The sequence below is a fragment of the Barbus barbus genome, assembly GCF_936440315.1.
Source record: "Barbus barbus genome assembly, chromosome: 30".
NCBI classification, from domain to species: domain Eukaryota; kingdom Metazoa; phylum Chordata; class Actinopteri; order Cypriniformes; family Cyprinidae; genus Barbus; species Barbus barbus.
This window is the reverse complement of record NC_136758.1, coordinates 9476598-9492147: the sequence shown is the minus strand read 5'-3', so window position 1 is coordinate 9492147 and position 15550 is coordinate 9476598. Positions and strand designations below refer to the sequence as shown.

The 15550-nt window shown below is 35.3% G+C and overlaps 2 protein-coding genes across 2 annotated transcripts; both read left to right on the top strand.

Annotated features, from left to right (window-relative positions):
• Nucleotides 1–1936: 1936 nt before the first annotated feature.
• LOC306849969 (uncharacterized protein) lies at nt 1937–9623 on the top strand. Its single transcript, XM_079385367.1, has 8 exons — nt 1937–2157; nt 3861–4441; nt 5419–5498; nt 5881–5996; nt 6499–6652; nt 7615–7985; nt 8460–8563; nt 8765–9623. Exons 2-4 carry the CDS (start codon nt 4138–4140, stop codon nt 5896–5898), a joined length of 402 nt encoding a protein of 133 aa, XP_079241493.1. The 5' UTR covers nt 1937–2157; nt 3861–4137; the 3' UTR covers nt 5899–5996; nt 6499–6652; nt 7615–7985; nt 8460–8563; nt 8765–9623.
• An 839-nt stretch (nt 9624–10462) lies between these two features.
• LOC306849967 (transmembrane protein 179-like) lies at nt 10463–14935 on the top strand. The gene is made up of 4 exons (XM_079385365.1): nt 10463–10825; nt 11254–11391; nt 11737–11815; nt 12226–14935. The coding sequence occupies exons 1-4, from the start codon at nt 10524–10526 to the stop codon at nt 12406–12408; spliced, it is 702 nt and encodes a 233-aa protein (XP_079241491.1). The 5' UTR covers nt 10463–10523; the 3' UTR covers nt 12409–14935.
• The last annotated feature ends 615 nt before the right edge of the window (nt 14936–15550 follow it).

Sequence of the window (15550 nt, the reverse complement as noted above, 5' to 3'; positions counted from 1 at the left end):
GCTGGGCCGCCTGGTGCAGTGGTGGAGCATCACAGGACTTCTGCCCAAATACCCCGGTGAGCTGATATGGCCTTATGAGCTATTAAAATGGAAAAAGAAGAAATAAACTGATAATTTCACTTGTGAATGCTAAAATCAAATGCAAAGTACACTGTAATTAATTATGTCCTCATTTATTTTATTTTTTTCAGAAGCCCATGAGATGAAGAGGATATCTCAGATGTGGTGTGAGATGGACCAGAACCACAGGAGAACATGTCTGGAGTTAAAGTAACCACCACCCTTTCCACTCTAGCTGACAGTAACATGCTTTGTTTTTTAAATAATATTTAATGATAATTTTAAAATATTAATAACTAATATTCTATCATCAGTGATTATGCTGAGGATACGTACCGGTGGAGCTCTCTTATTCAGGGTATGGTAGCTCATATGGACAAACCCAATGGACCTGTATGGGTTTCAGAAGATTGTGCCTATCAGACATACCCACCTCCATCTCTAGAAGCTTTGCTAAAGCTAGTGCTGCTGCCTAATATTGACATCCTGTCTGTCCAAGCCATTGTGTCCTGTTTATTTCTATTATTATAGTTGTTTATATATATTTATTTAACACTTATTTTATGTTGACATGTTATGTTATTCATTTATGTGCATTTAAGTTCCAGAATAATATCCCAGTATAATGGCTAAATATATATTTGTGTGTGTGTGTATATATATATATATATATATATATATATATATATATATATATATATAGAGAGAGAGAGAGAGAGAGAGAGAGAGCCCCACAGGTTGAAAACCCCTGTTCTAGATTAGTAACAGTGAGATGTTTTCAATATCATCACACAAATTGTATGGTATCTTATTTCATTGGTCTAAACCAATTGAGCTCTGAACATGTTTATTCCCAGGACTCAGTGAATGTCTTATTGAGTCCAAGAGCTTGTCCTCCAACACTCTCATGGCACCACTGTGCTGTTCTGAAGACGTTATTGAAGACAGAAGAGAATCAAGCAGCACTGAAGTACCTGTACAGCATTACACCAGCAATGGAGAACATCCAAGACATCAAACTCCGTGTGGATGTGTTAATAAACAACAAGTAAATCACAATCTTTCTTAGGAATCTTAAGATCTTTTGGTGTTTTTGTAATTGTCATATACCGGAGTATACAGTTATAATTATGGGTTATGGTTTATGTTTCAGATGTATATCTGAGGCCTGGGCTTGTATTAGAGGACTCCAAACTGAAGATGTTCACCTGTTCAGACACTTCATTCATGTCTGTGAGAATCGTTGGATTTGTAGAAATATGTTGGCCTCTCTATGCGAGGTGATTCTAGATGATGTAATGCTTTTCTCCCTGGCATAATTGGTAAAATGATGGTATAAACAAATTTGTTCTTTGTCATCCATTTATTTTTTTGTGGCAGGGTATGGCTCATCTCCAACTGATAGAAAGCAAAAATATGGAGTCCAATGAGGAACAAATGCTAATGCAAGAAACAGCAGATCAACAGCCAGTAAGAACTGAAGCAGGTAAACAGACTCACCTTTTAGGATCCATCCATCCATCCATCCATCCATCAGAGGTGGGTAGTAACGAGTTACATTTACTTCGTTACATTTACTTGAGTACATTTTTTGGGTAACTAATACTTTTAGAGTATATTTTAAAATGGGTACTTTTACTCTTACTCAAGTATATTTTTAGAGAAAAAACGGTACTTTTACTTCGTTACTGTGGGCGACTCTCCTCTCGTTACTGTATCTTAATGCAATACAAGTTAAAAATGCTTCAGTTTATTCCAAACGCGCCGTCTACTTTTCTCTGGGCAATGAACGATGCCCATTCGCGAATGATTCATTCTTTTGAGTCGATTCTGTTTAAAGGCTTTATCAAACCAGTTGGCAAACCAGTGAATCGGTTCGCAAATCAGTTTGAATGATTCGTTCAGTTCCCTGCCGCACGCGCTGAGTCTCTGAAGCGGTTCTCACTCAGATAAAGAGTTTAAGAACATCAAGAGCGCTGAAGACGTGGCTTTGGATCTACAGTCAGGTGAAAGCAAATCTACAAAGGCTCGTTTGCTAGAGCTATATGAAGATCTTTTATTAGATGAACACCGCGTGTGCTGTCTACTGTTCCACAGGTATAGGCCACGATACCACTATGACATTACCAGTTTGTTGTGCATGTACCTTACATTAAATACAATGTATAATTTATACATTAAATAAGCTGTCACAGAGTATGAAATGAACACCCGCGGAACCCGCGTTAGCTCTGCGCAGCGGCACGCGGCCTGTTCCAGACACAATTAATATTCATATTTTTACAATATTTACACTTAATATAAATATAATATAAAAATATAGGCTACCTTTGTTTACATTTTGCAGAACAGAAGATCCGTCAATATGCATTTGTTTCGTTATGTTCAGAGCAGTCATGTGAGGCGTTTTCAGAGGTTATAGGATAATACATAATTAATTTACTTTAAAATATAGTTTAATTCAGTGATGCAAATCAGAATTTTCATCAGCTGTTACTCCAGTTTTCAGAGTCATATGATCCTTCAGAAATCATTATAATATATCGATTTATTACAGTTCTACAGTTTTGCTGCTTAATATTTTTTGGAACCTGTGACATTTTGTTCTTGCAGAACGGCAACAAGCCGAGGAAATTACAGTATGTGGGTCCATTTACCTTTGAGTAACAACCAGTGCCAGAAATTGCATTGAAGCAATGAGTGCACAGTATTCTCTGAGAAAGCTAAAAAGAGCAGCACTGATAATAAATCAACATGATTTCTGAAGGATTATGTGACTCTGAAGACTGGGGTAAAGGCTGATGAAAATTCTGATTTGCATCACTGAAATAAATTACATTAAAAAAAAAAAAAAAAAAAAAAAAAAAAAAAAAAAATATATATATATATATATATATATATATATATATATATATATATTTTTTTTTTTGAACGGCAGTGTGTGTGTATACACATACACATTACATAAATGTAATCTATATATCTAAATAAAAATAGACTATATTCAGTACCTATATGATCCAAAGTAACTAGTAACTAACTACTTGAGTAGTTTTTTTATCCAATACTTTTTTACTCTTACTCAAGTAACTATTCAGACTTTTACTTTTACTTGAGTAAATATTTCTAGAAGTACTTTTACTTTTACTTGAGTAAATATTTCTAGAAGTACTTTTACTTTTACTTGAGTACAGTTTTTGGGTACTCTACCCACCTCTGCCATCCATCCATCCATTCATTCATTCATTTATGCAGGTTTAGATGTAGAGATACAGTATCATTCAAAACTGTGCAGTCAATTTTTACAAATATTTTTGTAATGTTTCATTTGATCAAAAATACAGTAAAAGCAGTAATGTTGTAAATTAAATTAAATTATTTTTCAAATGTAATTAATTCCTGACATGGCAAAGCTGAATTTTCAGCAGCTATTACTCTTCAGTGTCACATGATCCTTCAGAAATCATTCTAATTCTAATAAGCTGATTTGCTGCTCAAGAAGCATTTATTATTATTATTAATAATAATAATAATAATGTTATTATAAATAATAATTTTCAAATTATAATTCTCAAATATTTATATTTATATTGTTTATCAATTAAATTCAAATTTTTATATAATAGAAATATAAATCTTATATTACTATGCATGCCTTTACTGTCATTTTTATCAGCTTAATGCATCCTCGCTGAATAAAAATATAAATTTCTTAAAAAATTATAACACAACTTTTGAACAGCATTATGCTGTTTGTAAAAGAAGACTGGATTTACTGTTGTTTATTTTCTGCTTTTAAGGGTGGTGCTTCTGCTGCATGTACATGGAGAACTGTGTGAATAGTGCACAACTCTCATCCCAGGCCTTATGTCATGCTGCTAACAGCATATCAGTTGACATTCATTGTAAGTTCAAGCAAAGAGCTGATGACGAAGAGTGTGAGGAAGACCTGCCTCCGCGGCCAGAGGTGCACTGACTCACAGATAACAACCATGTTCATTTACAGTGAATGCAACATCCATCCATCTATCCATCAAGCTAGTCGTCATTGTTTCTATCCATCCGTCCACACAGGAGATGTGTGATTCACTGCCAGTGTTCTCCTCTCGCTCCACATCTCCCGACAGCATGGAGTCTGTTGGCTTCTTCACATCTGCCTGCTCTTCGCCATCAGCTGTCTACTCTGAAGCCCCCTCTGCACAGGAACCCATCCTCCTGAAGCAGAAGAACTCTTCTGCTGTGCCTGAAGAAGAGGAAAGTCACGTCACATATGAGGACAAAACCCCTGCAGACATGATCTCTGGCTGTCCTGATCTTATTCTCACTCTAGAAGGCACAACAAATGTGCTATTTATCAACAGCCTGAGCAGGGAAAGCGTAGGTGAGGTTGTGGACTCCTGAATATAATTGTTTTATGGTAATGATTCTGGAATATGGGAACCTGTTTCTGTCACAGGAAGAAATATAAAAAGGTAACTGAGACTTTTTTTTTATAATTCAGATTCAAAATCTGAATTATGAGATAATAAACTCGGAAATAGGACGTTTCCCTCACAATTCTAAGTTTATATTACGCAATTCTTATTTTTCTTTTAATTTTGAATTTAGATCTCACAATATTTTTTTCTCTAAATTCTGAGCTTACATTAAGCAATTCTGACTTTCCTCGCAGTTCTTAACATCTTGCAATTCTTATTTTTCTTCTCTAAATTCACTTTATATCTTGCAATTCTTACTTTTTTCTCTCACAATTTTTAGTTTACATTACGTAATTCTTATTTTTTTCCCTCTAAATCATGAGTTGACATTTTGCAACTCTACAGTCCTCTACAGTAAATTCTGAGTTTACGTACATCTCACAATTCTTACTTTTTTCTCGCAATTCTGAGTTTACATTACGCAGTTCTTAATTTTTCTAAATTCCGAGTTTACATCTTGCAGTTCTTAATTTTTCTCGCAATTCTTAGTTTACACAATACTTATCTCACAATACTGATTTTATCCCTTTAAATTCTGTGTATATCACACAATCATAACTTTTTTCTTGCAATTCTGAGTTTACATCTCACAATTATGACTTTGTCTTACAATTCTTTGCATCACACAATTCTTTTTTTCTCACAATTTTTCAAGCATTTTTTTTTCCCTCTAAATGTTTACATCTCACAATTGTGAGTTCATATCTCACAAGTCTGACTTTTCTAAGTGTGTTTACACAGTATCTAGCAGTTGTGAGTTTACATCTTGCAATTCTGACTTTTTTCTATTATTAATTTCTTTATTTATCTTGTGATGCAGAATAAAGCTTCCATACTGTTATGATATTCTCAACATTAATATAACACCTCTTTTATATAGTTATAGAGAAGATCTTACCTAGTGTGGTATCTGGAATCATCTCACACTCACGCTGTAGAAGCGACACATGCAGAGAAGAGGTGAGCCACTATTAATCACACATCAAACTCTGAAAATCAATAGCATTTTATAGAACCTGGACAGATGGGTTTATAAACAAATATGAACATTAACTTTAATGAAATGCTCATCACTGGCTAGAAAAACGTAAACACTAGGTCATTTTACATTACAGTTAAAATGGTCATAAAATCATGATAGACATGAATTTTGTCGTTCTGTAACGTTTGGATGATTTCATGTTACTAGAATTGTCATTCTGGGATGATTTTGTCAGTTGGTTATATTTGAAACATTCAGTTGTGTATGTTTTATATAGTCATGCTCTACAGTAGTCAGGATTTGCAAATGTTACTGTAAAGTGATTCCACACTGATGTTGATGTCTATTTTGCTGTTTTAGGCTCTTGAGCACACTTAACCTTCACCCTAACTGCTACAGTAATGAGGAAAATCAGTCAGTGTGCTCAAATCCCGAGATCCCAGTGGAGAGTCATAACTTTTTATCACCCAATCATGGTGAGCCAATAACATTTATGACTGGTAGTTTTCTAATCAGTTGAGTTTTTCCCCGTAATTTAGAATCTAGTTAAAGAGGAAGACTTGGCCCAGAAGACAGGTTAATCACTGAAGAGAACATCTGAATCCTTCCCCCTTTGACAGCAGTGAGATTAAATTGATTGCAAGTGGAGACTTTTTCTTAGGTTTTCAGAATTTGAGATTTTTTTCCTGTGAGAGAAGACCCACAACAGCATCTTATGTTATGACCTATAGTTTCAGAGAAGATCTGAATTTCACAAACTCAAATGCGTAATTACATTTGATTTTAATATGAATTTATAATGTCTCAAAGTCTAAATAATACAAGATGCTGTATAGATTTACTTAATACTTACAAAACATATATAGTAACACAGCTACAGTATGAACAAACTACTTTTAAGCAACAAAGTTGTCAAAGGATTGTTTATTGCAAGTGCTTACATTAAGCATGTGGGATTATCACACTTTTTTTTCACAGAGAAGTTTGCTTGCTATAAAACAGTGGAGGATGCTGTTAGCATGAGACTGAAGAGTGGATCATTTCACCCCGTGAGCCAAAAACAGAGTTTGTTCGCCTGCAGGATTCTGAGGCGTCAGGAACCTCCAGCTCTCTGCAGCTGAAGCCTTTCAGGGTGAGTGATATCTTAATGACCATATTGCAGATTTTTGTTTGAAGTTTAGATTGCCAACTTCACCTCTAACCCCTTAGATTTAAAATACAGTATGCATTGATGGCATACCTTATATATTGTTAAAAAAATAAAACAAATGTACTCATAAAAATCAGATCGTGTATTGCAGCATCAATAATGTGAATTTGATCAGGTGCTTAAAAAAAATATTTATGTATTTATTTCTCTTAAAATGCTTCATTTATTGATTGATTGGTTGAACTGATTATATTTTTAAAATATATTTTTATGTGATATAGGATATAAAGAAAATATGATATTGTTATAAATGCATATTATGAATAGTATTAATAAAATCCTGCAGCATCAATAAATGTGATTTGGATTGAGTTATAAAAAATATTTATTTGTATGATTGTTCATTTAATATGAACATCAGCTTTAGTGTTTCTGAAATATCCCCAAAAACAGAATTAATTAAATTGAATTGCAACATGATTTGGATTGATTAATTGATAAGTTGATTTAATTAATTTATTTATTCAATATGAACACCAGGCTTCATGAAATTATTAATTAATTTAATCAATTAATTAATTAATTCATTCAGTCAGTCATTTAATATGACTGAATACCATGTTTCATGAAATGCTCATTCATTCATTCATTGCTATACACTTAATCTACAATACTGTTTAAAAATATATCTTAAAGCAGTATTCATAATGGCCATGTATTACAGCATCAATAAATGTGATTTGGATCAGATTCTGTTTTTGTATGTATGTATGTTTAAATTGTAAATAACAGATGGATACACCAAAAACCGTTTAGCCTCTGTTTGCCTCTTTGACTGATCTCTGACTGTTGGACTTGTGTCAAGCGTGCGTTTTCTCCCTCACGGGTGGAGGAATGTCAGGAAGACTTCTACCATGACTCTGAGGATGCTGTAGACCAGCCAGAAATCCTCACTTCCTGCGCCCTCACGGATACCATGCACAACCTCCTGGATCATCTCCAACACACCTTAAAAGCTCCATTGTGGACCTCAGCCTCATCCACCTCTCCCAATGATCCCCTCAGCTCCAGAATCCTGTCAGATCCCGCTCCAGCCCCGTCCACAGCCAGCAGCTCAGTGTCTCTCAGCAGACCAGACACCGGTCTTCCAGTGAGTCCAGGGTCACCAGCACAAAAGAAGCGGTGTGTTTCCGGACCACCTCAGACCGGGTGGGTCACTGTAAGCTGGGCAGCTGGTGGAAACAGGCACTGGAAACTCGACGGGCTTCAACCGGGCTGCTTCCTGCTTTAGAGCAGGTCTCTCCTGTCACACGAGGTAAGACATGTACAGTGGCCTAAAGAGTATCAAGCCTTATAATATTTACAATAGGATTGATAGCTCATACACAAAAAGTATTTCAAAACATTTGACGAAGTGGTTAAATAATTAAAATTATTAAAAAGATAATTACATATACAATTACATATACTGTTGGGGAACAAAAACGACAAAAAGTATTTTTTAGACCCTTTTAGTTGTCAAATTTTAGTGGAACATTCAATGTTATTGTGATGAGAAAAATAGTGTAAATAATAAAAAAATTAAAAAAAAGTTTAAATATTGACCAATAAATAGAATTCATAAAATTAATGTTTAACAATGTAGGCAAATGTAACAATCAATGGTTAATAACAAACAACTAATGGTTGCTATTAGTTGTCCAACTTTCCAATGTTTTTAATTTCTCTGGTCCATGTGGATAAATCAATCCACTGATTTAATAACCAATCCTCTTAGCTTCCTCTACAGAAAAACAGACATCCCCTGTCCCACGACGTCCCCAACCTCATGGCCTTGGAAGCTTCTTAGATCCTCCATCCAATCCAAGAGTGGAAAAACGAGAGGTCAAACAGGTATGCATATTTACCTATGATTTGTTTAAATGAATATATAGAATACAGCCTACACTTCTGACCACACAGTGGCAGTATTGCATCATGGCACGAGGATATTGATTCTCTCATTCTATCTACATAATTTAACATTTTAAACAGCCACATTATTTTATTTTATGCAATTTAATCTAATTGCATTTTATGCTTTTTTGTGTTCAGGCTGTGAAGGGTGAATTCTCAGGCCAGAGAGGATCTCATAAAGTGAGCATTAATCAGATGGATCAAGGCCCAACTTCACATCGAGGACGTCGAGGAAAAATGAGTAAACGAGCCAAATGAGCTTAAAAGAAAACAAAAATGCATTTTGCATACATAGAAGACAAAGTGAGTGTTGTAACATGGTGAATCAGTAATCATCAGCATATTATAAATGAGTTAAAAGGTAGTTTGGTACAATTATAAATAGAGTTTCTATGCTTAGAATTACAAATGTTATGAGAACATTTTTTTAATGATGGATCTGCTGTTCAATGCTTTTTAAGGCAAGGTATTTGAAAACTCAAGATTTTCATGATTTTGCAATTATTATTATTTATAAAACACTATATAATATGATCTTGTCTTGTCTTGTCCAAGTGATCTAACACAATACTGGTTATGTTATGATGCACCTGCTGTACAGGTCATGACAGTGGCTGCTTTACAGAAGGCGTCTTTGTAACCAGCCGTTTCAAATGTGCACTCATTGCTTCAATGCAATTTCTGGCACTGGTTGTTACTCAAAGGTAAATGGACCCACAGACTGTAATTTCCTCGGCTTGTTGCCGTTCTGCAAGAATGGTTTCTTGGCTGCTCTGAGCCTCACAAAACCACTTTGTAGATAGCTGAAGCGTGTTCAGTATGTAGTGCTGAATGACTCCTAAACGCTGAGCAAGCAGCTCAGTGGATTTCCTTCTGCACTTTAGAAAGCTTTATGTACAGTATTTTCCTATCTTGGATAAAATATTAATACAATAACATTCATTTAATTACATCTTTTCATCTTTGAGTCATAGTTATTGCCATTTTGCTTACTTTTAACTAAAAAATAAATAAATAAAAAAGACCGGAAGCGTATTTAGAAATAAAATAGGTTTTCAAATGATGTCAGAACAAAATGTTTTCTTTTGAAAGCTGTTTTAACTGAATCATCAAGGTTTTCTTATGTCACCAATATCACTTTTCATCCCATTATTCAACTCTGTTGTCCATTCTGTCTCTATAACTACCAAAGTCAGTGTGTCCCAGGCATGGTTGCAATATGTTCATTGTCAAACTCAAAAATCAGATTACTTTTAATGATTAAAAAACACCATTATTTAATTTAAAATAAATAATAATTTTATTTTATTGAAAAAATATTTTAATTTGTCTTGTATATTTTTTTCATGAGATCAGATAACATTTTAGGGTGTCATATTGTCATGTTAAAGCATGCCCCTCAGATGTTACAATGTACCCCACCTACGGGGCATGTTGTCACATTTCACTTCCAATTTTTGAGGTTAAATAAAGAAACACGTATACACTGTAATTATGAAACAAAGCGTCATATTTGTACTAGACAAGTGTGAAATTACTGTGGATAAAAAGTGTTACTTTATGCCCCGCTCTCCCCTAAAATTAAACACTAGGCTACTGGAAAGCTGTGACAGAATAGTATAGGCCTAAAAGCCAAATACAACCAACTTAACTGAATATTCTTCCCTACTCCAATCCGATTTGCTACTAATGAACTAATGGCTTACTAATTAAAAGTGTTACTCGGTTTTGAATGGATTAGCCTTCCATAAAACTACAACTAATTAAGTATAGTGGGTTTCTGATGCTTTTTTCCTGGAATAAATGCCTTGAGCTGTATTTCTCTGCTCTGCTGCAGAGTCTGACTGCGCATCTGCAGCGAAAGCGAGAGCCGCAGCGACAGCACAGCTCAGGCAAAATGCCTATGGATAATTTCATATTCGCACAATGCATCCTTTATTTTTTAGCCTTCGTCTTTGGCTTTATAGCTATAGTACCTCTGTCGGAGAACACAGAGGATTTTCGTGGGAAATGCCTACTTTTTACACGGGGGATGTGGCAGAACGAGAACATCACGGTGTCTAAGCAGCGCTTCATCATTGAGGAATGGGGACCACAGACCTCCTGCAGCTTCATCACCGCTGTCGGCATCGCGTCGCTCATCCTGTCCGCAGTACAAGCCTGGAGGCTGCTGTTCTTCATCTGCAAAGGCCACGATGAGTGAGTGATTGCTTCTTTCATCGTATTGCTTGTGAATTTGATGCCTCACATGTATTAGACCCGTGCCAGTGCGGTGGATGGGATTCATGGATGCAGTTATGTCATACAGCAGCAGCACGGTTTACTCCACTCACAATGTGATACAATTTTCTCATGATTTTATTTATTTTTTACAAAATTAGATTTAAGACAAATTATAAATGAAAAGGTGAATCGTCACATATTTGTATCGCTTTTCAACCAGCTTGGGGTGCATCCCTAATTAATAAAAAAACTACTTTTTGCAGGATAAACATTGAATCAATGTCATTTTATGGAAGAGAGCAGCTCAGCATTCTGCAAAATATCTTCTTTTGTGTTCCACAGAAGAAAGAAAACAGTAGGGGTTTGGAACAACTGGAGTGAAAATCTCTTTATTATTTATACAGCTCAATCTTCAATGCCTTCCTGAACCTGCTCATCAGCACATTCGTAGTGTTTGCTGTGTTCCTGTCCAGCACAATAGTCAGTGTGGGATTCAATCTATGGTGTGATGCTATCACAGAAGGAGGCAGCATGCCCAGCAGGTAAGCATGACACTCAGGTATCCCACTTGCATATAAACACTACAATGTATATAAGAAACTGAAAACTATGACAGATAGTTGTTGTTTTTAGACTGCCTTTATAACTTGGAAAGAGCCACATTTAATTGGATATGCCTTTTTTCCTCTTTCAGAGAGGGTTTGGTGACATTGGAATTTATCCAGAGGCTTTTGACTCGGTTCACTGTTCAAGTTCAGTCATGTTTTAGTGTCCACAGCAATCCAAAGCAGCTTTGTTCTTAGTTTTTATGAGCAATATCTACTTGATAAATGTTGATTCTTCAGGTGTCTGTGAATCATTTCTAACAGACCACTGTTCATTTCTAGCTGCGAGGATCTTCAGGACACTGATCTTGAACTAGGGTTGGACAACTCTGCTTTTTATGACCAGTTTGCCATAGCACAGGTTGGTCAGTAAAAAATAAAAGTGTGTGTGATAACTACATAAGTATTTTATATAAATCATTGTGTTGGCTTTCATCCCTACTCATTTCATCCCTACAGCACTTTATCAACCTTCAACATTACACTGTAAAAAAAAAAAAAGTTGGGCAAACTTAAAAGTTTAAGGCAACCAGCTTCAGCAGATTTTGGGGTTTTCTCAACTTCTTGTTTTAAGTTTATTCAACAAAAAGTTGTAAGAAATTTCCTAAAAAATAAGTTGAGAGAACTCAAAAATCTGTTGAAGCTGGTTGCCTTAAACTTAAGTTGGCTCAACTTTTTTTTTTTTTTTTTCAACTCTTGTCTTGAATTGTCCTTTTCTAGTTTCTCTTTCACACTGCTTATTACCATTTTTTCCTCCTCTGCTTCCTCTAGTTTGGGTTGTGGGCGGCCTGGCTGACTTGGCTCGGTATCACCGTCATGGCCTTTCTGAAGGTCTATCATAACTACCGTCAAGAGGATCTGGTCGACAGCTTGATCCACGAGAAAGAGTTCCTACTTGGACGTTCGTCACGCCGGCGCTCTGATGTGGTAGATGAGAAAAGTGGCATGATATGATCAACTCAACATTTTCAACGCATTGAGATGTACTGTCAAGTAAAATGTGTTCATACGCTTATAAATTTGGTGTTTCGCAACTTTAGATTGACCTCAGCTGAGCTTAACTGAACCAAATGCTTCTGAATAACATTTTATTTGACATTCGACAATGACTGAGACACAGACATTCACGTGCACTCAGTTGTTCGGACAGAGGTCATAGATCATTTACTCGCAACATTTTTTGATGTTGAGCTTGAAACACAGGACCCTGGACAAAATAAACAGAGAACATCAATAACTTAAAGGGATAGTTTAAGAAAAATTTAATTCTTTTACTACTTCATGCTGTCCCAAACCTGTCCCTAAACTTTCATTCATCTTCAAATCACAGAATAAAGATATTTTCAATGAAACCAGTGAGATTTCCATGGAAGCCCATTTCCACCACAGAATAAAAAAATAAAAATAAATAAAGAGGTCATTGCGATTTTTTTTATTTTTTTTATATCACAATTCAGACTTCACAGAATTATGAGTTGAAATATAGCAATTGCGAGTTTATATCTCACAATTGATTTTATTTAGCAAATTCTGCCATTTTTCTTAGAATTGTGAGATTGTATGAGTTCATATCTCGTAATTTTGAGTTACACCACTTTTTTCTCAGAATTGCGACTATTTCTTGCAGTTCCGAGTTTATAGGCTTTCTTGCAACTCTGACTTAATTTCTCGCAATTCTGAGTTTGTATCTTGCAATTCAACCTTTTTCAGAATCGCAAGATGTAAACGTGCTATTGCGAGTTTTTGAACAGAAATGATTGAGATACAAAGTCGCGATTCAAAAAGTCGCTTAAAAGTAGATTTCTGTCCCTTCAATGAACGTCAATTCCACAATTGCTTTTAAAATTTCATAACATTGTAAATAATCCATATGATTTTAGCGATTTAATCAGCCCGATCTCACGGCAATTTGTACATATTTTACGAGGTGGCTAATTCATACGACCTCACTCGTACAAATTCATACGATTTTTGTTAAGTCGTACGTATTTTACGAGTTGCCAATTCGTATGAATTTGTACGAATGATCTACACCTAACCCCGCCCCTAAACATACCTGTCACTGGGGTTTAGATAAATCGCACTAAATCGTACGAGTGAGGTCGTACGAATTAGCCACCTCGTAAAATATGTACGAATTGCTGTGAGATAGCGTTGATTTAATCCACATCTTCTGAAGAGACATGGTAACTCCATGTGATTTAATATAGACACTGATCAATACACAGAGCACATTAAATATTATAAACATGCTTGAGTCACATGCAAGAACAAACCTCCTTGGTTCTCGTGCATCAAGTAAGCATATTTGAGCATCTTTTTTTCACCATATGAACTTTTTAAAGCAGGGTTTCTTGGAATGGAACTTTCCTTGGAGGGATGGAAATTTCTCAGGTTTATTAAAAAAAAATACCTTTATTTGTGTTTCACAATGACAAATCTGGAATGATATGGATATTTGGGATATTATTTATTTATGGGATATTTAAGGAAGTGTGCATAAATAATGTTCTTCTAAATCCTGTGTGACATACAATCAGCGTCTTATGTTTTTACTCAACCAAATGATTCTTTCCTTCTAAAGCCTATTTAAAGCAGCGCTAGAAATGAGCAACAGCTTCCAGTCAGTCTCTATTCCATAAGTGCTCTATACATTAGCTGAGGAGTTGGACTTAGTACATACATTATAGCTCAGGTAATACTAGTTTTAAACACTATTTGATGTGTGTGTGGTCCAGGTCTGGTTTTCTTTACTGAAAGATCACTCCCGTCTAGTACTGCCTCTATGTGTAAGACATATATAATGATGTTTAGACTGCGGTAGTATCCTTCCTATGTAAAGGGATTGCTCTTGAAAACATGCTTGCATGTACATATTACAGACTATTTATTAATTCAGACAGACGAAGAGGAAATCTAGGCTCTATACAAATATTGAAGTGACTAATCATCAGTCTTCAGGATATAACCTCATAAGTTGATGAGATATGTGATATTTGGAGGGATAATTTAATGAATTGCTCCATCCAGTTTACTTGCTTTCCTAGAATCACCTACAAAGTTAATGTCATAGTTCACTATGTTCTGAAATATTGTTGCGCATGTTGCAATAAAGTTTTATGTATGCCTTTTTTGGTTCAAGCATCTTATGATAACTAGTCCTCCTAACCCTAAAGGATTCTGTTTTAGTTTAGTTTATGATGTGTGAGCATGAGTCGTGATTCACTGTAACTCTGTAACACACTCAGGCCCACGTTTCCGAGTATAAAACATTATGCTTAAGATTGCATAATGGTGATGGCGCAGTGGATAAGACACATGCCTTTGGTGTGAGAGACCCGGGTTCGAATCCACTGTGAGACACCAATGTGTCCCTGAGCAAGACACTTAACCCCTAGTTGCTCCAGAGGCGTGCGACCTCTGACATATATAGCAACTGTAAGTCGCTTTGGATAAAAGCGTCAGCTAAATGAATAAAATGTAAATGTAAGATTGTTTTGTGCATCATTTTATTTATTGTGTAATAGTGTGAACGCATCTCTGTAACTTTCAACATTATAGGGCTTTTATTTAATATGATAGCAGTATAAACAGCAATGATGATGGAAATACAAAGCAGTTGTTGATTTTTCTGATCATGAAATAAATCAAATTCAGTCTTTAAACTATAGTGATGATTTAGAACTCTTTTTGGTCTTGAATATTTGAAACAAAAGAAATGCAGTGAATATACTGCCATAAAGCACCTCTATTGAAATACACATTACAGAAAGGCTAAACATAGGGAATGTGTAGGCTACTTGTCCTGGGGCGATTTTATTGCTTCAGCGATTGGATAGCTCAACAGTACTAAATATTTAGTTTTTTTCCCTTTTGTCATCCGAATTCCCCTGAAATAGGTATAGTAAGCAAGTGTGCTAATTATATGTTGCATAAATGTAATAGACATATAGTGCACAAAATATTCTGATATAATGAAACATTTGTTTTGTGTTTTTTGACATTTGTAGGTGTTTCTATCCAAGTAACTCACAGTGATTTGATGCAGGTCACAGTAGTTTTGTTAATGATTTGTGCACCTTTAACTTATTTCTCT

Bases quoted from the DNA above. Each gene is read 5' to 3' on its own strand.
- LOC306849969 (XM_079385367.1), top strand. From the start codon at position 4,138: ATGTGTGATTCACTGCCAGTGTTCTCCTCTCGCTCCACATCTCCCGAC. The intron at 4,442-5,418 runs GTGAGGTTGTGG...TCTTTTATATAG, and splicing joins CCTGAGCAGGGAAAGCGTAG to TTATAGAGAAGATCTTACCT.
- LOC306849967 (XM_079385365.1), top strand. From the start codon at position 10,524: ATGCCTATGGATAATTTCATATTCGCACAATGCATCCTTTATTTTTTA. The intron at 11,392-11,736 runs GTAAGCATGACA...GTTCATTTCTAG, and splicing joins GGAGGCAGCATGCCCAGCAG to CTGCGAGGATCTTCAGGACA. The intron at 11,816-12,225 runs GTTGGTCAGTAA...TGCTTCCTCTAG, and splicing joins ACCAGTTTGCCATAGCACAG to TTTGGGTTGTGGGCGGCCTG.